General features: G+C 48.7%; 1 protein-coding gene across 2 annotated transcripts; it reads left to right on the top strand.

Moving 5' to 3' along the window:
* Positions 1–19371: 19371 nt before the first annotated feature.
* On the top strand, positions 19372–26119 carry LOC120649911 (inositol-tetrakisphosphate 1-kinase 3-like). 2 transcript variants are annotated; one of them, XM_039926840.1, is made up of 10 exons: positions 19372–19751; positions 21593–21674; positions 21797–21829; positions 21968–22088; positions 23545–23598; positions 24485–24592; positions 24692–24868; positions 24972–25027; positions 25109–25193; positions 25707–26119. In XM_039926840.1, exons 1-10 carry the CDS (start codon positions 19567–19569, stop codon positions 25811–25813), a joined length of 1008 nt encoding a protein of 335 aa, XP_039782774.1. In that variant the 5' UTR covers positions 19372–19566; the 3' UTR covers positions 25814–26119. The 2 variants fall into 2 exon arrangements, with proteins under 2 accessions (XP_039782774.1, XP_039782772.1); XM_039926838.1 differs by having other exon boundaries at positions 19374–19751; positions 23506–23598.
* The last annotated feature ends 353 nt before the right edge of the window (positions 26120–26472 follow it).

Genomic DNA, 26472 nt, shown 5'->3' with positions numbered 1-26472 from the left:
TCCCGGCAATAGGAGAAGACCATGTTCTGCTCGGAACACCCGTCATAGGATGGGGACCACTCGTTGGAAGCCCACTAGCCCCACCCGAGAACCCTGGAAGGTCTACGGCCACCGCCGCAAGAGAAGCCGCAACGCAACCCCGGGAAAACGGAGGTCTAGGAGAAGGAGAGCCAGGACCACTCATTTCCCCGGGGAACGCGAGTTCCTTTCCGAGGGAGGAACCCACACAAGCCAATGAGTCTGCCTAAAGTGCTGGCGACCGTCAAGGGATGAAGCCGTGTGGTCCGAAGAAGATCAGTGCCCCTTTTCTTTTGTAGTTGTGTACCCGGTCGTGTAGTACGCGTTTGACCTTGCCCCTTGTTGTACCACCCTTGCTGTAATAAAGTTGCTTGTGCTTGTTGTTTGTGATGTTTGCTTGTTGATTGTGTGCTTGCCGGCAGTAAATAGACACCGCCTTTCAAAAATACGACTTAACCAACTTAAACATCACCTAATCTTAGTCCCAATCCACTCGTTCTGCAGATGGTTTCACGGAGCTTCACAAGGGCCTCCCGCGTCAGGGACCCTGCAGCTGCTGATGCAGGAGTACACCCTGACGGGCAAAACCATCCTCAGGAAGAACAAGAAGTGAGTCAGGGCAGAGGAGAAAATCATGGTGCACAGCTGCCACCACCACCACCACCTTTCGTGGACCTGGCACAAGTAATCCATAACCAGACTCTCATACTGGAGACACTGGCCAACGCTCTAGTGAACAGGCAGCCACGAGAGCAGACCTTTAATGACAAGCTGACAGCTTTTCTGAGGGCCAAGCCACCCACTTTTGCCGGATCCAGCAACCCCTTGGATGCAGATGACTGGCTCCGCGTGATCCAGAGGAAGCTCGAGCCATTTGGGTGCCAGGATCGTGATAAAGTTCTTCTGGCAGCACATCAACTCACCGGGACTGCCTTAGCCTGGTGGGAGAATTACTGCGCTGCTGCCAGAGATGCCTCCACCATCACCTGGAATGAATTCGTGAGGGAGTTCCGCCGTTATCACATCCCCTCGGCCACCATGAAGCGCAAGGCAGATGAATTCCGCGCACTTCAGCAGGGAAGTATGTCGGTGGAAGAATATACTCACCAGTTTATGGAGCTGTCTCGATATGCGCCAGATGAAGTGAACGACGACGAGAAGAAGCAGGACATGTTCAAGAAGGGACTAAACCCAGAACTTAGGACCCTGCTCACCCCTCAGATCTATCCTGATTTCAACACCTTGATGAACAAGGCAATCCTCACCGAGAAGGCTAAGATTGATGAAAGGAAAGAGAACAAACGCAAGTTTCTGGAGAGTAAGTCTCGCCAGCAGGATCGTTTTCAGAAGACCAGAAGTCTCAGCTACAACGCACCAATTTCCCAAGCCCCAATGCAGTACAAAACTCAGTCTCAAGTGACAGGACCACGGGCCCCTAACACACAGCCCAGAAGCCAGAACACCATGAGGGCCTCACAGAATAATGCGAGCCAGGTCACCAACAACAACAGCAACGTGAGAGCCTGCTTCAACTGCCGTGAGACGGGTCACTTCATCGCCGACTGTCCCTATGCCAAGAACAAGCCTGCTACTTCGGCTTTCTCCAACACAGTGAACGGACCCAAGCCAGTTCTGACCGGTGCCAACCGAGTGCCCCTCCGTGGCAACAGCAACAACAACAACAACCAGCAGAGGCAATCCCAGCAGTCTTTCGGACGAGCCCGTGTCAACCACATCGACGCACAGGAAGCTCAAGGAGCCCAGGGCGTAGTACTCGGTGAGTACCTAGTCAGCTCAACTCTTGCAACAGTACTGTTCGATTCTGGGGCATCACACTCATTTATATCCTCGAGTTTTGTGGAGAAACATAAAATACCTACGGTACTACTAAAAACACCCCTAATAACCCGGACGCCCGGAGGAGACATCAGGTGTCAACTGGGTTGTCTACGGGTAAGGATCAATTTGAGTGGGGTAGAGTTTCTAGCAGACCTAGTAGTACTTAAGTCAGAAGGGATAGATGTGATCCTTGGAATGGATTGGCTGAGCAAACACAATGGCCTCATAGGTTGTACGGACAAGGTAGTACACCTAACAAACCCAGAAGGAGTCCGAGTGACCTGCCATACCCGGGAAAGTGGAGCAAACCCGATGGTGTTTAGCATGGAAGCCAAGTTCTTGGAAGAAGTCCCAGTAGTGAATGAGTACCCCGATGTCTTTCCCGAAGAACTTCCCGGTATGCCACCAGATAGGGACATAGAATTTGTCATTGACCTTGTCCCTGGAACTGCTCCTATAGCCAAGAGACCTTATAGGATGGCAGCCACCGAGTTGGCAGAGTTAAAGAAACAACTAGAGGAATTACAACAAATTGGCTTCATCAGACCAAGTTCGTCGCCTTGGGGAGCCCCGGTTCTATTCGTCAAGAAGAAGGACGGAAGTATGAGGCTATGTGTAGATTACCGGGCACTAAACGAGGTCACTATCAAGAATAAGTACCCCCTTCCCAGGATCGATGATCTTTTCGATCAATTAAAAGGAGCCAAGTACTTTTCCAAGATTGACCTAAGGTCCGGATATTTTCAGCTCAAGATTAGGGAAAGCGACATCCCGAAGACAGCCTTTGTCACCCGATACGGACAGTTTGAGTTCACAGTGATGTCCTTTGGACTGACAAATGCACCTGCTTATTTCATGAACCTCATGAACAAAGTGTTTATGGACGAACTAGATAAGTTTGTCGTAGTCTTCATTGACGACATACTTATTTACTCGAAGAGCATTCAGAAGCACGAGCAGCACCTGAGGGTAGTTTTGGAAAAACTGAGAATGCATAGGCTATACGCCAAATTTAGCAAGTGTGAATTTTGGCTGGAGAAAGTAGCCTTCCTTGGTCATATTTTGACCGCAGAAGGAGTGGCAGTAGACCCCGAGAAGGTCGAAGCAGTATCCAACTGGCAGCCGCCGACCAATGTGAGTGAGATCAGGAGTTTCCTTGGATTAGCTGGGTATTATCGGAGATTCATTGAGGGATTTTCTAAGATAGCCCGGCCCATGACAGAGCTGCTCAAGAAAGAGAAGAAGTTCACCTGGACGGAGTCGTGTGAAAGAAGCTTCCAGGAGTTGAAGCGAAAATTGACGACAGCCCCAGTGCTAACTCTGCCGGATATTCATCGGGATTTCGTCATCTATTGTGATGCGTCCCGACAAGGATTGGGTTGTGTACTGATGCAGGATGGGAAAGTCGTTGCATATGCTTCCCGTCAGCTCAGGACTCATGAGCAAAATTACCCGACCCATGACCTAGAACTTGCAGCCGTAGTGCACGCACTTAAGATCTGGAGGCATTATTTGATTGGAAATAAGTGTGAAATCTTCACCGACCATAAAAGTCTGAAGTATATCTTCACCCAGCCGGACTTGAACTTGAGGCAAAGAAGATGGCTAGAATTAGTCAAAGATTATAATCTAGAAATCCATTATCACCCTGGTAAAGCAAATGTAGTAGCTGATGCCCTAAGTCGGAAGTCCTACGAGCCCAAGAATGACCATTTACAAAAAGAAATGGCACGATTGAATGTGCACGTTGTCCCTCGAGGCTTCAGCCAAGTGCTGAACGTTCAATCCACTCTAGAAGAAAGAATCAGGAAAGCCCAGAGATCGGACAAGGGACTGATGGAAATCCGGAGGCAAACCGGAGAAAATAAGGCCCCAGACTTTCGAGTTGATAATAAGGGAACGTTGTGGTATAAAGACAGAATTTGTGTGCCCCAGAAAGGAGATTTCAGGCAGATAATCATGGATGAAGCCCACAACTCAGCCTACTCAATTCACCCAGGATCCACCAAAATGTACATGGACATAAAACAGAAGTATTGGTGGAATGGGATGAAGGCCGATATTGCACGATTTGTCGCCTGTTGTGATACTTGCCAGAGAATCAAAGCTGAACACCAGAAGCCGGCAGGATTACTGCAACCCCTACCCATCCCTGTGTGGAAATGGGATGAAGTAGGAATGGACTTTGTGGCGGGCTTGCCCAGAACCCAGAAAGGACATGACTCCATATGGGTAATAGTGGATCGTCTTACTAAATCAGCTCACTTCATACCCGTACGGACCAACTATGACGGAGAGAAGCTAGCTAAGCTCTATATAGAGAACATAGTAAAATTGCATGGTGTGCCCAGCCGAATCGTTTCAGATAGAGGGACCCAGTTCACCTCAAGATTTTGGAAGAGTTTGCATAAAGCCATGGGCACCAAGCTAGACTTTAGTTCCGCGTATCATCCGCAGACGGATGGTCAGACGGAAAGGGTGAATCAGATTATGGAAGATATGCTGAGAGCGTGTGTCCTCACTTATGGCAAAGATTGGGAACAAAGCTTACCCTATGCCGAGTTCTCATACAACAACGGGTACCAAGCAAGCTTGGGCATGTCACCGTTTGAAGCTCTCTACGGAAGAAAATGCAGAACCCCTCTGATGTGGTCAGAAGTTGGAGAACGTGCCCTAGTCGGCCCCGCACTCATAAAGAAAGCAGAGGAAAGAGTCGCCGAGATTCGAGAAAAGCTAAAAGCAGCCCAATCCCGACAAAAGAGCTATGCGGACAAGAAAAGACGGGAAATAAGTTTCAACCCAGGAGATTTCGCGTATCTCAAGGTGTCACCCATTCGAGGAACCCGAAGATTTCAGGTACAAGGAAAATTGGCCCCTCGATATATTGGACCATACTGAGTTCTGAAGAAAGTTGGAGCAGTAGCATACCGTTTGGAGCTACCAGAAGAAATGTCGGATATACACCCAGTATTCCATGTCTCGCAGTTGAGAAGGTGTTTGAGGATACCCGAAGTGGAACATGTGCCGGTTGAAACAATAGATCTGCAGCCAGACCTGCGATATCAGGAAGTACCGGTCAAGATTCTAGACACCGTCACCAGGAGGACCAGAAACTCCGAAGTACGAATTTGCAGAGTTCAGTGGAGCAGACACGGAGTAAAAGAGGCTACTTGGGAACGCGAAGATGCTCTGAAGAAGGAATTTCCCCACCTATTTAGGAATCAGTCGAATCTCGAGGACGAGATTCATTTTAAGTGGGGTAGGTTTGTAACATCCCGAAAATTACCCAAAATAAATCGTGCGCTAAAATTTTGCTTCGTCGTTGAGCTCGACTTCCCCTCCAAACCATGAACCCTAGACGCCAAATCCCGAGATCATTTCTCTGTCCCGAACACCGTTGTCCCTTTCCCCCTCTCCGCGCGACGCACGCGTGGCCGACCGGCCGTAGACCGCGCCGCGAATCCCGCCGAGCACGCGCGACCGCCGCGCGTGGCCGGCCGGGGCCGCATCGCGTCGGCACGAATCCCGCCCTTCCCCTCTCTCTCTTTCTTTTCTTTTTCCCATTTTCTTTTTTTCTTTTCTCTCTCTCCCTCCTCCTACCCCGTGCGCTCGGCCCCCTCCCTCTCTGCTCCCGTGCGCCACCCCCGCCGCACGCACTCGCGCTGCAGGGCAGCGCCACAGCCGCGCGCGCCCCGGCCGTGCCCGCCCCGCGCCCGCCGCGACGCGCGCCCCGCCGCCCGGACCCGCTCGCCTGCGCCCTGCTGCACCCGAGCCGCTTTGGCGCCGCCGCGACGTCGTGCGCACGCGCACGCGCACGCATGCGGACGCGCCACCAGCGCGCCCTGCTCCGCACGCCCGGCCCTGAGCGCCGCTCGCCACGCGTGCCCGCTCACCACGCCTGCCCGAGCGCGCCCACACCACGCGCACGCGGCCGCGCCGCGACCAGAGCGCCCGCACACCCTGCCTCCTATCCCGTGCGCGCGCTCACCGCCACGACCACCGTTGACGCCGTACAGGCGGCGGCGACCTCGGCACAGTGACGCCTGCAGCGGTCGCCGCCTGCCTGAGGTGTCACGTCGCCTCGCCGAGCCCGACCGCCGTTGACGCCGGCCCCCACCGCCATTATTTCGGCCGCCGGCCTCCGCCGCATCCCGCCAAGCCGCCACCGCCTCTCCACGGCTATAAAAACCTCCCCACCGGCGCCACACCATCGCACTCAAACCTCCCTGGCCACCACCGCCTCCCCTCCCCAGCGCTAGCGCCGCCGCCCCGCTTCAGTAGCGCCGCCGCCGCCGGCCCGCGTCGCCCCGCCTCTGAGCGCCGTCCCGGCACAAGGTGAGGCCAGGGATCAACCCCGCAGGGCCCTCACCTCCTTTCCCCTCTACCCCGGGCCGCCGTCGAGGCCCAGGGCGGCCGAATCGGCCGCCGCCGTGCGCCGCCCACCCCTCCCCTGTTTCCAGTGGCGAGAGGAAGGGGAAAGGCAGTTTTGCCTTGAGCCCCCTCCCCTTTCCTCTAATCAGCAAAGAAACCCCAACCTTTTAAGCCCCTTTTTCAATTAAACCCTTACCCTTTGTTATATTTCCAAAACCAACCCCCCACCTTATAAACTTAATTACAAATAAAACCCTGACTCTTTTTAATTAACCCAAGAAACTTCTAAAATATAAACCAAGCCCTTACTTACTTAATTATAATTACAATTAGGTCCATGAACCCCTGTTTAGGGCCTAAACGCTCCCCTGACCTATCATTTTATGTGCCTAACGACCCCGGATTAACCTAAAATTTTACCCCGCCTCTCCTAGCTCAGTTGCGGCCATACCACTCAGAAACCATCCAAAAATAATACTCTATGCTCTATATTTCATGTGTTCCCGTTTCGAGCTCGACGACAAATCTTTGTCTTCTGTGTTTTGATTGTGTGCCTGTTTGTGTGCGCTGTAGACCACGGAGCGAACGAAGGAGAACCCGTTGACGAGCAGTGCTGTGAGCAGGTGAACGAGGACCCGTTCCGCGACCCCGAGCCCGAAGGACAGGACTTCCCCGAAGGCTGTGAAGACGGCAAGTTCAATCCCATCCTTTGATGCATGTTTCTGTCCTAGTTTTTATAAACACAACCCAATGGCCTGTTTTATAAAGTTGCATATGTTTTACTTGCATGAAAACACGGTTGGATAGCCACCCCTTGACTTGTGATGACCATTCCTTGACCACCTAGATTAATGTCTGATTTTGCTTGGACGTTAATCGATATTAGAACGCTCAGGACTTTACTCATAATATGATTTATTTGATAAAGAAAATGTGTGCGTGTGGGAAGGGATAAAATGTGGATTTCGAAAGATGAGTATGGACGGGATGGACGGCATTTCTGTGTGATTTGCCGATTGGTGTGCTTGTGCCTGTGTGGCAGAGCAAGGAGGGAGATATCCATCTTGTCGTGTCTAAGGACCGAGTTGGTGTGTCATCTCACCTAACTCCACTTTCGTGCAAACCACTCGACCGTTGAATGGGCAACGGCGTAGCATAAATCCCACTAGTTGGTGTGGTAGCCATCAGGAGAGCTGAGAGCAACGGGTGACTAAGGAAAAGGGATAAGCCCCGAGTGACTTATGCCCGGTTATACCTAAGTGAACGGTCAATGACCCCTTGGTGCGTCCCGTGATGGCTAGTCAGGCTTAGCTATGGTGGGTAATGGCTATGTTGGGATCTACACCGACACGACGGTGTTCGAGTTGTGGTATCCTACTTGTGGGTAAAGTTGCACACCTCTGCAGAGTTAAGAATCTATTCGAATAGTCCGTGCCCACGGTATTGGGCAAGTTATGGTGTGGTCACATAACTAGTGTTTCTTTGGGATGGGCTGGTGTGAGTTGTTTTGGAATTGGTTCCGGCAGTTGTGCCGTGTGCTACGACGGACGGGGAGTCCGGTAGCAGTTTTAAAACCTGAACTCTGTGTTACTGCAAAAACTGATTTCTAAAAGGTTTTTCGTAAAATAAACCCCTGCATAAAATGCCGTTTTTCTGCAAATTAAACCGTAACCTTATCCTTGTTTTACCTATGCATATTATTCTGTTATAACCCCCTCCGTGGGTGTGGTTGGACTTGCTGAGTACGTTTGTACTCACCCCACTCTTACTTTTTACAGAAGAAGACCCGGACTTCGTACCAGACGACGCCGAGTAGGGTTACCGTTCTACACCCAACCTTGCCTGTGGAACCGGCCCTGTTGAGATGCCTCCGCTGTCGCAGTACTCTGAGCCCGTAGTAGACCCTATGTGGTTCGCGGTCTGGTGTTATGTCGTAGCCTGGTTAATTATTATTATCATCTGTATCGAGTGTCCGCCAAGGTTTGTAAGGTTTTGAACCATCTGATGTAATAAATGTGGCATCAGCCTCCTGGGACTGATGTTTTGTATCACATTTAAGTCTTCTCTTATGAGGGGACGCTTCAGGTGGTATCAGAGCCGTAGGTTGGCCGTAGGACGTGACCCTAGGAGCGAAACCCGTTTTCAGGACCCTTCGCCTTAGGACTCTTCTATCCTTAATCCTTTTCTCACACAAACACTTACCTTTGGTTCTTGCCCTGTTCCAGATGGCTGACAATGGATGGATCGGCGGAATCTGTTTCGCAGAGCCCGGCCTTCCAAAGTTGTTGATACTCAGCCTGGAACGCATTGGAGTGGTGGATCCGCCAGAGTTTCTTTACCGGGAGTATGACTCCAAGGGCACTCTTCGGTGCGACCTGATGATCTTCATAGCAAGGAGCACCCGCTACCCTGATGTGGACCCTTGGTTCATCTCCACCACTGGATTCCGTTTCCCGGATACCTATCGGAAAGCCGCCCGCAAAGCCCTACGACGTCTGCGTGTGATCTACAGGCATCACCTCCAGCGGACTCCTATGGGATTTTTCCCGCCGACTGAAGGAAGAGGACGCACATGGATCGCCAGGATGAGAGGACTTGGAAGAGAAGAAGAAGACCTAGAAGACACGGTCTCTCACCTATCCATCTATCTCACCGGCCTGGATGAGCTCTATCGCGAGCAAGCAGCACAACTGAAACAGCAGGTCCACAGAGCAGAAAAAGCAACCCAGGAGATGGAGGAACAACGGTCGAGGACTTTCCATGCCGAGTATTCCCTAGCCGCCCTCCAAGTCCAAATGGATGAAAAAGAGGAAGAACTGGAAGAACAGCGGGCAAGAGCCACACGCGCCGAGGACTCGCTAGCCGCTCTCCAAGCTCGGATGCGGAGGTACGAGGCTCGCTGGGGAATAGGCGGTTGGATAGAGGAGGACGAAGAAGAAGAACCCATGGAAACCCATTGGGACGTAGGTACTCAGACAGAGGAAGAAGAGCCCGAGGAAACCCATTGGGATAAGGGTACTCAGACCGATGACACCACGGATCATTATCTCCCACTGAAGAAGCGCCCTCTTAGGATCGAGGAAGAGTCTCCATGATAGGAGTTGTCTCCAAGCTAGGACCTTTGCTCTAATAATAATCATGTACCCATGAAGTTGTACCCCCCCCCATGACGCCATAAATAAAGATCATCTACCCCTTGTGTACCTCAAATAATTGTGCAAGTTTTTCACCATATCTTTGTTTTCATATGGCTGAGGAAGGATGGACCCAGGGCGACTGCCAAGCTGCACCTGGCTTCCCCAGCCTCTTGATCAACGCCCTGGAGAGCCTTGGCGTCACGGAACGCCCAAGGTACTACAGCAGAGAGTACGAGCATCATGGCACTCTCCGCTGCCGGGTGATCCTAGTCATCGCCAGAAGTGACCGCTACCCCGACATCCTGTCATGGCGAGTGACTGCTACAGGGTTTAGGCACCAGGACACCTATCCCCTAGCCGTCAGGAAAGCACTTCGTTATCTGTGCCGGATTTTCGAAGGACACCTCACCCCCACACCAATGAGGTTCTTCCCACCAGCCATCAGGACACCAGTTTGGGAAGCTCGAATGAGAAGCCTGGAACGGCGCCGCCATGAAGAAGTCCTCCTGTACCAAGTAGCTACCTACCTAGCCTCCTTGGATCAGCTCTTCGACGAGCAAGCCAACTTGCTGAGGGAACAGACCCATCGAGCCGAGCAAGCAGAGCTCGCCCTAAGACTGCAGCAGATCCGAGCAGTCCAAGCCGAGGCAAGAGCCGCAGCAGCGGTCAGCAGTGAAGCAGTTGCTCAGGAGAGCCTCAGGCAAGCCCGAGACCGGCGTATGCAAGAATGGACTAGTAGTGGAACCCCAGTCCCGGCAATAGGAGAAGACCATGTTCTGCTCGGAACACCCGTCATAGGATGGGGACCACTCGTTGGAAGCCCACTAGCCCCACCCGAGAACCCTGGAAGGTCTACGGCCACCGCCGCAAGAGAAGCCGCAACGCAACCCCGGGAAAACGGAGGTCTAGGAGAAGGAGAGCCAGGACCACTCATTTCCCCGGGGAACGCGAGTTCCTTTCCGAGGGAGGAACCCACACAAGCCAATGAGTCTGCCTAAAGTGCTGGCGACCGTCAAGGGATGAAGCCGTGTGGTCCGAAGAAGATCAGTGCCCCTTTTCTTTTGTAGTTGTGTACCCGGTCGTGTAGTACGCGTTTGACCTTGCCCCTTGTTGTACCACCCTTGCTGTAATAAAGTTGCTTGTGCTTGTTGTTTGTGATGTTTGCTTGTTGATTGTGTGCTTGCCGGCAGTAAATAGACACCGCCTTTCAAAAATACGACTTAACCAACTTAAACATCACCTAATCTTAGTCCCAATCCACTCGTTCTGCAGATGGTTTCACGGAGCTTCACAAGGGCCTCCCGCGTCAGGGACCCTGCAGCTGCTGATGCAGGAGTACACCCTGACGGGCAAAACCATCCTCAGGAAGAACAAGAAGTGAGTCAGGGCAGAGGAGAAAATCATGGTGCACAGCTGCCACCACCACCACCACCTTTCGTGGACCTGGCACAAGTAATCCATAACCAGACTCTCATACTGGAGACACTGGCCAACGCTCTAGTGAACAGGCAGCCACGAGAGCAGACCTTTAATGACAAGCTGACAGCTTTTCTGAGGGCCAAGCCACCCACTTTTGCCGGATCCAGCAACCCCTTGGATGCAGATGACTGGCTCCGCGTGATCCAGAGGAAGCTCGAGCCATTTGGGTGCCAGGATCGTGATAAAGTTCTTCTGGCAGCACATCAACTCACCGGGACTGCCTTAGCCTGGTGGGAGAATTACTGCGCTGCTGCCAGAGATGCCTCCACCATCACCTGGAATGAATTCGTGAGGGAGTTCCGCCGTTATCACATCCCCTCGGCCACCATGAAGCGCAAGGCAGATGAATTCCGCGCACTTCAGCAGGGAAGTATGTCGGTGGAAGAATATACTCACCAGTTTATGGAGCTGTCTCGATATGCGCCAGATGAAGTGAACGACGACGAGAAGAAGCAGGACATGTTCAAGAAGGGACTAAACCCAGAACTTAGGACCCTGCTCACCCCTCAGATCTATCCTGATTTCAACACCTTGATGAACAAGGCAATCCTCACCGAGAAGGCTAAGATTGATGAAAGGAAAGAGAACAAACGCAAGTTTCTGGAGAGTAAGTCTCGCCAGCAGGATCGTTTTCAGAAGACCAGAAGTCTCAGCTACAACGCACCAATTTCCCAAGCCCCAATGCAGTACAAAACTCAGTCTCAAGTGACAGGACCACGGGCCCCTAACACACAGCCCAGAAGCCAGAACACCATGAGGGCCTCACAGAATAATGCGAGCCAGGTCACCAACAACAACAGCAACGTGAGAGCCTGCTTCAACTGCCGTGAGACGGGTCACTTCATCGCCGACTGTCCCTATGCCAAGAACAAGCCTGCTACTTCGGCTTTCTCCAACACAGTGAACGGACCCAAGCCAGTTCTGACCGGTGCCAACCGAGTGCCCCTCCGTGGCAACAGCAACAACAACAACAACCAGCAGAGGCAATCCCAGCAGTCTTTCGGACGAGCCCGTGTCAACCACATCGACGCACAGGAAGCTCAAGGAGCCCAGGGCGTAGTACTCGGTGAGTACCTAGTCAGCTCAACTCTTGCAACAGTACTGTTCGATTCTGGGGCATCACACTCATTTATATCCTCGAGTTTTGTGGAGAAACATAAAATACCTACGGTACTACTAAAAACACCCCTAATAACCCGGACGCCCGGAGGAGACATCAGGTGTCAACTGGGTTGTCTACGGGTAAGGATCAATTTGAGTGGGGTAGAGTTTCTAGCAGACCTAGTAGTACTTAAGTCAGAAGGGATAGATGTGATCCTTGGAATGGATTGGCTGAGCAAACACAATGGCCTCATAGGTTGTACGGACAAGGTAGTACACCTAACAAACCCAGAAGGAGTCCGAGTGACCTGCCATACCCGGGAAAGTGGAGCAAACCCGATGGTGTTTAGCATGGAAGCCAAGTTCTTGGAAGAAGTCCCAGTAGTGAATGAGTACCCCGATGTCTTTCCCGAAGAACTTCCCGGTATGCCACCAGATAGGGACATAGAATTTGTCATTGACCTTGTCCCTGGAACTGCTCCTATAGCCAAGAGACCTTATAGGATGGCAGCCACCGAGTTGGCAGAGTTAAAGAAACAACTAGAGGAATTACAACAAATTGGCTTCATCAGACCAAGTTCGTCGCCTTGGGGAGCCCCGGTTCTATTCGTCAAGAAGAAGGACGGAAGTATGAGGCTATGTGTAGATTACCGGGCACTAAACGAGGTCACTATCAAGAATAAGTACCCCCTTCCCAGGATCGATGATCTTTTCGATCAATTAAAAGGAGCCAAGTACTTTTCCAAGATTGACCTAAGGTCCGGATATTTTCAGCTCAAGATTAGGGAAAGCGACATCCCGAAGACAGCCTTTGTCACCCGATACGGACAGTTTGAGTTCACAGTGATGTCCTTTGGACTGACAAATGCACCTGCTTATTTCATGAACCTCATGAACAAAGTGTTTATGGACGAACTAGATAAGTTTGTCGTAGTCTTCATTGACGACATACTTATTTACTCGAAGAGCATTCAGAAGCACGAGCAGCACCTGAGGGTAGTTTTGGAAAAACTGAGAATGCATAGGCTATACGCCAAATTTAGCAAGTGTGAATTTTGGCTGGAGAAAGTAGCCTTCCTTGGTCATATTTTGACCGCAGAAGGAGTGGCAGTAGACCCCGAGAAGGTCGAAGCAGTATCCAACTGGCAGCCGCCGACCAATGTGAGTGAGATCAGGAGTTTCCTTGGATTAGCTGGGTATTATCGGAGATTCATTGAGGGATTTTCTAAGATAGCCCGGCCCATGACAGAGCTGCTCAAGAAAGAGAAGAAGTTCACCTGGACGGAGTCGTGTGAAAGAAGCTTCCAGGAGTTGAAGCGAAAATTGACGACAGCCCCAGTGCTAACTCTGCCGGATATTCATCGGGATTTCGTCATCTATTGTGATGCGTCCCGACAAGGATTGGGTTGTGTACTGATGCAGGATGGGAAAGTCGTTGCATATGCTTCCCGTCAGCTCAGGACTCATGAGCAAAATTACCCGACCCATGACCTAGAACTTGCAGCCGTAGTGCACGCACTTAAGATCTGGAGGCATTATTTGATTGGAAATAAGTGTGAAATCTTCACCGACCATAAAAGTCTGAAGTATATCTTCACCCAGCCGGACTTGAACTTGAGGCAAAGAAGATGGCTAGAATTAGTCAAAGATTATAATCTAGAAATCCATTATCACCCTGGTAAAGCAAATGTAGTAGCTGATGCCCTAAGTCGGAAGTCCTACGAGCCCAAGAATGACCATTTACAAAAAGAAATGGCACGATTGAATGTGCACGTTGTCCCTCGAGGCTTCAGCCAAGTGCTGAACGTTCAATCCACTCTAGAAGAAAGAATCAGGAAAGCCCAGAGATCGGACAAGGGACTGATGGAAATCCGGAGGCAAACCGGAGAAAATAAGGCCCCAGACTTTCGAGTTGATAATAAGGGAACGTTGTGGTATAAAGACAGAATTTGTGTGCCCCAGAAAGGAGATTTCAGGCAGATAATCATGGATGAAGCCCACAACTCAGCCTACTCAATTCACCCAGGATCCACCAAAATGTACATGGACATAAAACAGAAGTATTGGTGGAATGGGATGAAGGCCGATATTGCACGATTTGTCGCCTGTTGTGATACTTGCCAGAGAATCAAAGCTGAACACCAGAAGCCGGCAGGATTACTGCAACCCCTACCCATCCCTGTGTGGAAATGGGATGAAGTAGGAATGGACTTTGTGGCGGGCTTGCCCAGAACCCAGAAAGGACATGACTCCATATGGGTAATAGTGGATCGTCTTACTAAATCAGCTCACTTCATACCCGTACGGACCAACTATGACGGAGAGAAGCTAGCTAAGCTCTATATAGAGAACATAGTAAAATTGCATGGTGTGCCCAGCCGAATCGTTTCAGATAGAGGGACCCAGTTCACCTCAAGATTTTGGAAGAGTTTGCATAAAGCCATGGGCACCAAGCTAGACTTTAGTTCCGCGTATCATCCGCAGACGGATGGTCAGACGGAAAGGGTGAATCAGATTATGGAAGATATGCTGAGAGCGTGTGTCCTCACTTATGGCAAAGATTGGGAACAAAGCTTACCCTATGCCGAGTTCTCATACAACAACGGGTACCAAGCAAGCTTGGGCATGTCACCGTTTGAAGCTCTCTACGGAAGAAAATGCAGAACCCCTCTGATGTGGTCAGAAGTTGGAGAACGTGCCCTAGTCGGCCCCGCACTCATAAAGGAAGCAGAGGAAAGAGTCGCCGAGATTCGAGAAAAGCTAAAAGCAGCCCAATCCCGACAAAAGAGCTATGCGGACAAGAAAAGACGGGAAATAAGTTTCAACCCAGGAGATTTCGCGTATCTCAAGGTGTCACCCATTCGAGGAACCCGAAGATTTCAGGTACAAGGAAAATTGGCCCCTCGATATATTGGACCATACTGAGTTCTGAAGAAAGTTGGAGCAGTAGCATACCGTTTGGAGCTACCAGAAGAAATGTCGGATATACACCCAGTATTCCATGTCTCGCAGTTGAGAAGGTGTTTGAGGATACCCGAAGTGGAACATGTGCCGGTTGAAACAATAGATCTGCAGCCAGACCTGCGATATCAGGAAGTACCGGTCAAGATTCTAGACACCGTCACCAGGAGGACCAGAAACTCCGAAGTACGAATTTGCAGAGTTCAGTGGAGCAGACACGGAGTAAAAGAGGCTACTTGGGAACGCGAAGATGCTCTGAAGAAGGAATTTCCCCACCTATTTAGGAATCAGTCGAATCTCGAGGACGAGATTCATTTTAAGTGGGGTAGGTTTGTAACATCCCGAAAATTACCCAAAATAAATCGTGCGCTAAAATTTTGCTTCGTCGTTGAGCTCGACTTCCCCTCCAAACCATGAACCCTAGACGCCAAATCCCGAGATCATTTCTCTGTCCCGAACACCGTTGTCCCTTTCCCCCTCTCCGCGCGACGCACGCGTGGCCGACCGGCCGTAGACCGCGCCGCGAATCCCGCCGAGCACGCGCGACCGCCGCGCGTGGCCGGCCGGGGCCGCATCGCGTCGGCACGAATCCCGCCCTTCCCCTCTCTCTCTTTCTTTTCTTTTTCCCATTTTCTTTTTTTTCTTTTCTCTCTCTCCCTCCTCCTACCCCGTGCGCTCGGCCCCCTCCCTCTCTGCTCCCGTGCGCCACCCCCGCCGCACGCACTCGCGCTGCAGGGCAGCGCCACAGCCGCGCGCGCCCCGGCCGTGCCCGCCCCGCGCCCGCCGCGACGCGCGCCCCGCCGCCCGGACCCGCTCGCCTGCGCCCTGCTGCACCCGAGCCGCTTTGGCGCCGCCGCGACGTCGTGCGCACGCGCACGCGCACGCATGCGGACGCGCCACCAGCGCGCCCTGCTCCGCACGCCCGGCCCTGAGCGCCGCTCGCCACGCGTGCCCGCTCACCACGCCTGCCCGAGCGCGCCCACACCACGCGCACGCGGCCGCGCTGCGACCAGAGCGCCCGCACACCCTGCCTCCTATCCCGTGCGCGCGCTCACCGCCACGACCACCGTTGACGCCGTACAGGCGGCGGCGACCTCGGCACAGTGACGCCTGCAGCGGTCGCCGCCTGCCTGAGGTGTCACGTCGCCTCGCCGAGCCCGACCGCCGTTGACGCCGGCCCCCACCGCCATTATTTCGGCCGCCGGCCTCCGCCGCATCCCGCCAAGCCGCCACCGCCTCTCCACGGCTATAAAAACCTCCCCACCGGCGCCACACCATCGCACTCAAACCTCCCTGGCCACCACCGCCTTCCCTCCCCAGCGCTAGCGCCGCCGCCCCGCTTCAGTAGCGCCGCCGCCGCCGGCCCGCGTCGCCCCGCCTCTGAGCGCCGTCCCGGCACAAGGTGAGGCCAGGGATCAACCCCGCAGGGCCCTCACCTCCTTTCCCCTCTACCCCGGGCCGCCGTCGAGGCCCAGGGCGGTCGAATCGGCCGCCGCCGTGCGCCGCCCACCCCTCCCCTGTTTCCAGTGGCGAGAGGAAGGGGAAAGGCAGTTTTGCCTTGAGCCCCCTCCCCTTTCCTCTAATCAGCAAAGAAACCCCAACCTTTTAAGCCCCTTTTTCAATTAAACCCTTACCCTTTGTTATATTTCCAAAACCAACCCCCCACCTTATAAACTTAATTACAAATAAAACCCTGACTCTTTTTAATTAACCCAAGAAACTTCTAAAATATAAACCAAGCCCTTACTTACTTAATTATAATTACAATTAGGTCCATGAACCCCTGTTTAGGGCCTAAACGCTCCCCTGACCTATCATTTTATGTGCCTAACGACCCCGGATTAACCTAAAATTTTACCCCGCCTCTCCTAGCTCAGTTGCGGCCATACCACTCAGAAACCATCCAAAAATAATACTCTATGCTCTATATTTCATGTGTTCCCGTTTCGAGCTCGACGACAAATCTTTGTCTTCTGTGTTTTGATTGTGTGCCTGTTTGTGTGCGCTGTAGACCACGGAGCGAACGAAGGAGAACCCGTTGACGAGCAGTGCTGTGAGCAGGTGAACGAGGACCCGTTCTGCGACCCCGAGCCCGAAGGACAGGACTTCCCCGAAGGCTGTGAAGACGGCAAGTTCAATCCCATCCTTTGATGCATGTTTCTGTCCTAGTTTTTATAAACACAACCCAATGGCCTGTTTTATAAAGTTGCATATGTTTTACTTGCATGAAAACACGGTTGGATAGCCACCCCTTGACTTGTGATGACCATTCCTTGACCACCTAGATTAATGTCTGATTTTGCTTGGACGTTAATCGATATTAGAACGCTCAGGACTTTACTCATAATATGATTTATTTGATAAAGAAAATGTGTGCGTGTGGGAAGGGATAAAATGTGGATTTCGAAAGATGAGTATGGACGGGATGGACGGCATTTCTGTGTGATTTGCCGATTGGTGTGCTTGTGCCTGTGTGGCAGAGCAAGGAGGGAGATATCCATCTTGTCGTGTCTAAGGACCGAGTTGGTGTGTCATCTCACCTAACTCCACTTTCGTGCAAACCACTCGACCGTTGAATGGGCAACGGCGTAGCATAAATCCCACTAGTTGGTGTGGTAGCCATCAGGAGAGCTGAGAGCAACGGGTGACTAAGGAAAAGGGATAAGCCCCGAGTGACTTATGCCCGGTTATACCTAAGTGAACGGTCAATGACCCCTTGGTGCGTCCCGTGATGGCTAGTCAGGCTTAGCTATGGTGGGTAATGGCTATGTTGGGATCTACACCGACACGACGGTGTTCGAGTTGTGGTATCCTACTTGTGGGTAAAGTTGCACACCTCTGCAGAGTTAAGAATCTATTCGAATAGTCCGTGCCCACGGTATTGGGCGAGTTATGGTGTGGTCACATAACTAGTGTTTCTTTGGGATGGGCTGGTGTGAGTTGTTTTGGAATTGGTTCCGGCAGTTGTGCCGTGTGCTACGACGGACGGGGAGTCCGGTAGCAGTTTTAAAACCTGAACTCTGTGTTACTGCAAAAACTGATTTCTAAAAGGTTTTTCGTAAAATAAACCCCTGCATAAAATGCCGTTTTTCTGCAAATTAAACCGTAACCTTATCCTTGTTTTACCTATGCATATTATTCTGTTATAACCCCCTCCGTGGGTGTGGTTGGACTTGCTGAGTACGTTTGTACTCACCCCACTCTTACTTTTTACAGAAGAAGACCCGGACTTCGTACCAGACGACGCCGAGTAGGGTTACCGTTCTACACCCAACCTTGCCTGTGGAACCGGCCCTGTTGAGATGCCTCCGCTGTCGCAGTACTCTGAGCCCGTAGTAGACCCTATGTGGTTCGCGGTCTGGTGTTATGTCGTAGCCTGGTTAATTATTATTATCATCTGTATTGAGTGTCCGCCAAGGTTTGTAAGGTTTTGAACCATCTGATGTAATAAATGTGGCATCAGCCTCCTGGGACTGATGTTTTGTATCACATTTAAGTCTTCTCTTATGAGGGGACGCTTCACGAGAGGAGGGAGACGGTGGCGGTGCTGGGGCTGAGGTGCAGTCTATGACGCGTGGGGTCCATCTGTCAGATCAGATTTTTGAGGTGGAGGAGGATGGATGGATGGAGAAGCTGTTGGTTTCCCTCTTGTTTTGAAAGACTTCTATTTTTTTAGAGGGCTTGTAAATCACCAAATTTAGACAAGAGGATACATGAGCTGTTGGAGATGCTCTTAGATGATACTTTTAATTTTATGGATTCAAAAAGCTACAGGAACTTAGAAAATTAAGTTTTTCAACTTTACATATAAGCTTAACAAAAAATTGAGTTTTTCAGCTTTACATATAAACTCAATTTTTCTGATCATTTGACCTTCCGGAGAATCCGTGAGAAGTTCACAACTTTTCACACTCAAAAACTGCCTAGAAGCTCAAACAAACGTGACCTTAGTATTAATAATATGATCCGAATGGAAGCTACCGCGTGTAGGCAGAATGAAAGTTATCTAGCTCCGAACGGGACATCTGCAACGGTGCGTTTTAATTTATTAAAAATGGGCCTTTGCTGGGTGGCATTGAATTGCCACACCTTCAACTATTTCTTTACGACTCATGATCCAGTAGTCCAATTTTTTTTGGATGGAAATTCATCATTGTAGTTGTCGTAATGATTCACCCTCCATAATTTATGGTTATATTTGTCTTAATTAGCTCACTCGATTCTTCTCAAAGTACACTGGCGTTCATAATTGGTATGGCCGCAGGAAGTAGTAGAGTACCTCTTGGAATACAAGTTCTATACGGTTTTTGCAATAAAAACGGAGAAGAGCACGAGGGCGAAACCGTAATCTGGGTTCCAAGGGTCCCAGAGGCAAAGTTGCTCCCGTCCTCCGCCTACAAATACGCAGGCGCCCCACCTCCCCTCCCCTCTCTTCTCTCCTCTCCTCTCCTCTCCTCTCTCCACTCGCCGCCTCGCCCCGCCCTGCCCGCACACACCACCTGTCCCCCGCCCCGCTCCGCTCCCGAGGCTTAGGGCTCCGGCCCCGCTCCCCTCCCCTCCCCGCATTCCCGATCTCGCCGCCGCCCGCCTGGCCTCGGCCTCGATCGCCCTCCCCTCTCGCGCTCCGTCCGTTCCGGATTGTGTGCCTTGCCCCGCCGCGATGGTGTCGGGCGGGTGCGTGGGGGCGGAGGTGGAGGTGGACCCGGAGGCGGCCGCGGCTGCGGCGGGGGTGGAGAGGGACGAGGCGGTGGCTCCGGCGCCCGCGAGGGAGCTCGTGGTGGGGTACGCGCTCACGTCGAAGAAGGCCAAGAGCTTCCTCCAGCCCAAGCTCCGGGGGCTCGCCAGGTAACGCGGGGGGATCACGTGCTGCGCCATGGTTTCGGTAGAGATGGGGTGAGGGCGGAAAAGTGCGCCGCACCTGGGATATTTTGGTGGGGCTGGATTGGTGTGCATTGGTTCCGAGCGTTTGGTGGGGCTGTCCTTTGATGTTGGTTTGATTGAATTGGACGGAATAGAACAGTGAATTTTTCTCTATTCAGTTTTTTCCTAACGATTTTAAGGATCAGTGGAGGAACTTGCCGAGTAGAGAAGGACCTCGTCTTCTATCCTGCTTATTAGTACCACCACCTCGTTAATTCATTGACCCCTGTCTCTGTCTTGGTATATTCTGGAGACAGAGATCCCCCGCACCCTGTTTTCTCATATTTGGCGTGTGGGGCTGGCTTTATAGTATCATTATTTCATATAGTTAAAAGAGTCCTAGCAAACTGCTGAACTGAACAAATTGTGAACTTAAACAGTAAGAGAATAAAACGTCAGATAAGGTGGGCACTTTATGTGGAGTTTTGGGGCAGAAGGTGGTGAAAAGCGTTCTTGAGATTGAAAAGTCTGACCGAATCTCTGCTTTGTGATATGGTTTGATTTTTCATAGAGGTTCGTGCCTTTTTGGTTTTCATGCCAAAGTGGAGGCACTCTTGCTGTTCCTTTCCAGTTAGAATCACTATTGTATAATATTATATAATCTTGGATAATCTTATACTAATGTTTATTCAATTACAATGGAGGGGGCTTCATTTCTAGATTCTAGAATCATCATCCACAGTGTATATAACAACAAGCTGTGTGGGTGTGGCATTTAATAAAATCTCCATGTTGCTGCTATTTTCTTTTGGGATAAGAAAGCGACATTGGTGCATTCCATATTGTGTGGTAGTATTATAATCCCTTCTGATAGCAACCTTTTCTTGACTTACCCAGTGATAGTAATCTGTTGAAAGTTTGGTGCACAATGGTTATGTGTATGCTTGACTGCTTCTTTTATCGGTAGATGGGACCAGCTGTTATAGCTAGTGTAGGGTTCTAGGATGTCATAATATATCATAGATATAAAAGCATAACTTTGTTTACTCAATTACTGGTGATCCTATAATGCAATTTTGTTGCATCTTGAATCATGGGTTACAATTCGTATCCCTGCACATACATCAATCAGATCAGGACAGGATGTTGAATATGGAAATAATGTAGGTTCCACATGGTATTATCGGAATTCTTTAGTACCGTGTGATAAGCATGTGATTTACCTTTTATGCTTGTATTGATCCTCATGTTCTCTTAACAACCCCATAGTGCTGGATCTCCAGTCTGTTCAATGATTATATAGCATGGCAGCCTGTCTTTCCTTTTAAAAACGTTCAGGCAATGCACCAAGTACAAAGAGCATAATCTAATGGTAAGCGTGCACATTGGTACAGCACCAGTGCCATGCCATTTCTGAAAAATGACCTGTTCTTTTATACAATACCCAAGTGGAAGCTGGTCCTGTCCCATTCAGATGCAGGACTCGTATTCCAGCAACAGTTGAGGAGGTTTTTTGTTTGAATGCAAATTGAAACTATCTGCGGGAAGTGATTTTTAATTTAAAAGAAAAAAATGTAAATATGCCCATATATGGAGTAGTCGTTTTCATGGGAAAAAAATATTATAAGTTTATACAATAGCCATGCTTAAGGTGCTGCAGAAAGAGGAACATGCTTGTAATTTGTGCTTGCAGATTATTTATTTATACCTTGTCGTAGCTGAGAGTCTGCATCTTTGCATTGGCTGCCAGTTTTTCTCCTATTTGGCAGCTGTTTCTTACTTATGTCTAGATTATCACTATCTCATCCTTATAAAACATACTGCAGGAAAAAAGGAATCTTATTTGTCGCTATTGATCACAAACGTCCATTGTCCGATCAAGGTCCATTTGACATTGTTCTTCATAAGGTTAGCCAATATGGATACAGCCATCTATACTCTTAAGTCTGGAGAAGTTTGGAACTTTCAGCATTGTTGCTTGGCTAAGATATGTTATTGACAACAATATATTACTGCTGCATTTTTTACAGTTGACTGGAAAAGGCTGGCAGCAATTGCTGGAGGTGGGTTATCCAAAATTTGTTAAAACCACTTCTAAAGTTTCTGATTAGGAGGCGTGTCTAATACATATATTCAAATTATCCACTTCTTTATTTCTTTTAGTTTTAAAATCTACAAGCTATGTTTCCTCATTTTGATAGGAATATAGGGAAGCACACCCAGAAGTTACTGTTCTTGATCCACCTGGTGCAATAGCACATTTGCTCGATCGCCAGTCCATGCTTCAAGAAGTTTCTGAATTGGACCTCACGGATCGCTATGGTAATTTCTTTCAATAGTTTCCAGTTTTTTTGTTTGGAAGAAATCCAATAGTTTCATGAGGCGACGCCACATTTTTTATTTCTTTTATGTAGCAAGAAATTTATGTTGGCCCTTCAATAAGAAAGTACTAATACATAAACATGTTTACTCTGAAATAAGGAATATATTTCCGTGCGAGAAGAATATTTTTTACAAGCTTACCACCGTTAGACATTTCCTTGCTGTAATGTTCACCTACAACGCTAATACCATTTAATTTATATTCCAGAAGTACAAAAAACAGAGCATTTAGCTTCTCAATGGTGGTTTTATGATAGTTCAAACATTATCTAATCTGGCTATGCAGTCAGGAACTGACATGGCTTATGGTTTTAAGTTCTATTGCCAAGCAATAATTGAGGATCAAACAGCTCCGGTAGCACTCCTCTTGAACGGGTTTGGGACTAGTGCTGCAGGATCTATTTGACGAAAATTGGGCTATATCAGCTTGCAGCAGGGCACAACATTAGTTGAAGGATGATTTTCACCACTATTGATAATTGAGGGACATGGATGAATGGTTTTGCAGTTGAGGTCAAAATTGAAAGGACATGTGTTTTTTTTTGGGGGGGGGGGGGGAGGGGGGTTAGATAGGAGGATACATCCAATCACTGTTTAGATTGCTTCCATTTATATATTTCAGCTATACAAACATAAAATGCTTCAAACCTGATACTACTCTGGAATTTCTAAATTATATCCTGGTGTTGACAGCCTGTATTTCAAGAAGGTGATGTAACTTAGTTGAAACAAGGGAATGGTACATTTAGTTTATGCACCAATTAAATATAGACTACAAATTTTCTTGCTTTTCTAACTATGTGGCCTCAACTTTCGATTATTATAAACATGAGGAATGAGGAAACATAAGCTTTTTTTTCCTGAGGAATAGTTTTAATTTATGGATACTCCATATCCATGTATAGTTAACAGATGAATGTATGAAGTCACCCTGTTGCTTTACTTTTACTAATTTACAATGAAGGTAGAGTCAGCATCAAGGGATTCAGCATGCTGTGTCTTGTACATGTTAAGACAATATTCAGCTCTACTAATATCCTTCGAGTCAGTATCAAGGGGTTCAGAATGCTGTTTCTTATACATGTTAAGCCAATATCCAGCTCTACTTTAGCACCCTTTGAGTGGAACTAGGCACTATAATATTTTTTCGATTTTACATCTGGCAGTAAAGGCATTTGCGTCACTGTTTTAATGTTTTGTTATTTGTTAATCTATGTTGGCAACAAACTGTATTCATCTCACTACATCTCAACTTTCCTCCACTGTTTAGGAAGATGGATAGGATCATATCGATAGCTGGTTCTTAGAACCTTTCTAAAGGCTGATTTCATCATTATGGTGCAGTTGTCTTTTGCAGGTAAAGTACGTGTTCCTAAGCAGCTATTTGTTAATACAGATCCCTTGTCAATACCAGCTGCAGTTACTAGGGCTGGGCTCTCTCTTCCATTAGGTAAGCCTGCTCTTAGCTGTTCGTGATACATTGTTTCACTTGTCTTCTTAATTGTCAGGGCTTTTGTCTAAGTTGTATCTGCAAAAACATTCCACAATATAAGATTTTCACTCCAGGTATATATGTTTGATTATATGCTTTTAAACAAAGGAGTTTGCTTTGCAATGATCAAATCAAAGAGAAAAGTAATTAGAAAAGCTTAAGAAAGAAAACAGTGCTCCCTGCAGTCACAAATAAGTGTTGTTTTGTACTTCATTATGATCTCAAAAACATAACATTGGCCACTGATTTTTAATGTATGTATGTAAAGCTAAGAAAATTGTAATACCGTGAAATTATTTTTTTGGGGGCTACATTTATTATATTATTTTTTGCATTCATATCTTAGATATATATATATTCTTAGTCAAATGTAAAATATTTTAGCGTGCATCTACTGGTCGTGGGTGGTGGGGGCAAATGCATTGTAGGTACCCATGGATTATTCTTTCTGGAAATTAGTGACATGGTCCCTCACCCTTTATCTGAAGTGACTAATGACTAGGAAGCAGATATGTAACTATCTGGTCACCTGCAACTGTCTATTTTCCAATATCATCACCTTTGGTTCTTCATTTCATATATTAGATTCGATAACTTCTACCGACATCGTACAAAACTATTAGCTCATCCATTTTGCTGTCATAATGGTTGTTAAATATCGTAAATATATTTACAATTATTGAATGAGGCAGCTTGCAGTATATTTTATTCAGATAAATGGCAACAGTAACTGTTTTGATATATTTTGGGGTGACCTTTAATTGACTGCAGTCATTAATCATTGGCATGACTGAATTCTGTGTTGATGCTTCCATGAGCGGGCTTTAATCTTGTTACTTTGCAGTGGCAAAACCCTTGGTGGCAAAATCTCATGAGCTATCTCTTGCTTATGATCCAACTTCATTGACCCAGCTTGAGCCCCCCTTGGTTCTTCAGGAGTTTGTTAACCATGGTACATTCATTGAGTTGTGCATGTTCTTTCTCTTGAATGTTCTGCAGTTCCTTATTTTGAAAAATATTAACCTTTTATTTTGGTTTTTGCCATTTATAGGTGGCGTCATGTTTAAGGTCTACATTGTAGGGGATGCAATAAGGGTTGTGCGTCGGTTTTCACTTCCTAATGTTGATGAAGGTGATCTATCGAATAATGCTGGGGTGTTTCGCTTTCCAAGGGTCTCTTGTGCTGCAGCCAGTGCAGATGATGCTGATCTTGACCCTTGTGTTGCTGGTACGCTTGCCTGTCTGTTCTTGGTCCTTGAAGTTGAAGGGATATTATTCCATTTTGGTATTAGGAAACATTATTGACAACTGACTCAAACATATCCCATCAGAACTTCCTCCGAGACCATTGCTTGAGATATTGGCACGAGAGCTGCGCCGACGACTGGTACCAATGATTCATGCCCCCTCTTTTCTTGTTTCTCCGCAAGTTATTCCCACAGTGATCATCCTTCCACCTAATTGACAGGGTCTTAGATTGTTCAACATTGACATGATCAGAGAGCATGGAACAAGAGATCGGTTTTATGTTATAGACATGAACTATTTCCCTGGTATGTGATCTGACATTCGGACTTACCTTGAGCATCTCGGGCTTATCCTTGTTTTGTGAATCTAAGCTAACTTCTTCCTGTATGCTTTGTAACATTGTTGCTTGAACTAATGGTCGATTGTCACATCTTATTTTGGTAGCTTAAAGTCTTTATATTAATTCAGAGAGTAATGCTCTGACACTCATGTGAAATACTGAAAAGAGGTAGTTCGACTCTTGCATCTCCTTTTATCAGCTCAACATTTATTGATGATGTTAGGAGCACAAAACGAGTATATGATACTTTTGCTTGTGACATCTGTGTCATGTATCGTTTGTAAAGCTTTTAGAAACAATTTGGAGTCCAAAGACTGGCTAGAACTCGGCACATTGAAGTTATGCCTGCTCAGCATGTATTCTTGTGGGTAGATTCCTCGATTCTACAAGCAATTAGCCCTAAGCCAGAACTTGCTGTTTCCTTTTCTACTTAATGCAGTTCTTCTAACTAATGGAGGGACAACTTCTTTGCACGCAGGGTATGGCAAAATGCCCGGGTACGAGCATGTGTTCACCGACTTTCTGCTTAGTCTTTCCCAGAAAGAGTACAAACGTCGACCAAGCTATAGCTCAGGTGAATGGTGAATGCGGAAGAAGCTGTTTCGCCAGGTCCCTGTTTTGATGTCTAGCATCCGCAGTGCGTGCGTACAGATGTGCTTCCTCCATCTATGGGAGATGAGATGATGGGGGGTAGTAGAGTTGGGCATCAGTAGTTGCGATAAGAGCAGCGAGGACTGTTGTCAGGCTGTAATTAACTTGTTGCTTCACATTTGCTAACTGTTCATGTCCTAGAATAATTCGATTCGCTCAGTATTATGGCTGATGAAGTAGAGCTACTTGTAAAACTCGGCTTGAATCTCGAAAATAAACGGGGGGCTAATGTTCACGAACCGCAAACATTTCACAGCTCGTGCCAGGTGGTTGTTAAATTTGGGTCGCGGCCGGGCCTTGCATCAGCAGAGCTGTGGCCAAGCCGTTGAGCGGGTGTATTGCACTACCGGCGCCGCAGCGCGGAGGCTGCCTTGCAATGGCAACGAACGGAGAGCGGATTTTCAGCCCCCCGTGGCACGTGCGCCGGAAATCTGGACGACCGAGATGGCGCTGAGATTAGCGATGTGCGGGTACGGAAGGCACAAGTGGGTGGTATTTGTTAACCATTGCTTCTATTTTTTGGCAGCAAAATACTTTTTTAAAGCAGCTCGTTCGAGGCGTCCAGGTGACCACGTGGTTCGGCCAGCAGTAAC

Source organism: Panicum virgatum, chromosome 9K (assembly GCF_016808335.1).
Source record: "Panicum virgatum strain AP13 chromosome 9K, P.virgatum_v5, whole genome shotgun sequence".
NCBI lineage: Eukaryota > Viridiplantae > Streptophyta > Magnoliopsida > Poales > Poaceae > Panicum > Panicum virgatum.
The sequence above is the reverse complement of the archived record's forward strand: the minus strand, read 5'-3'. Positions and strand labels throughout refer to the sequence as shown.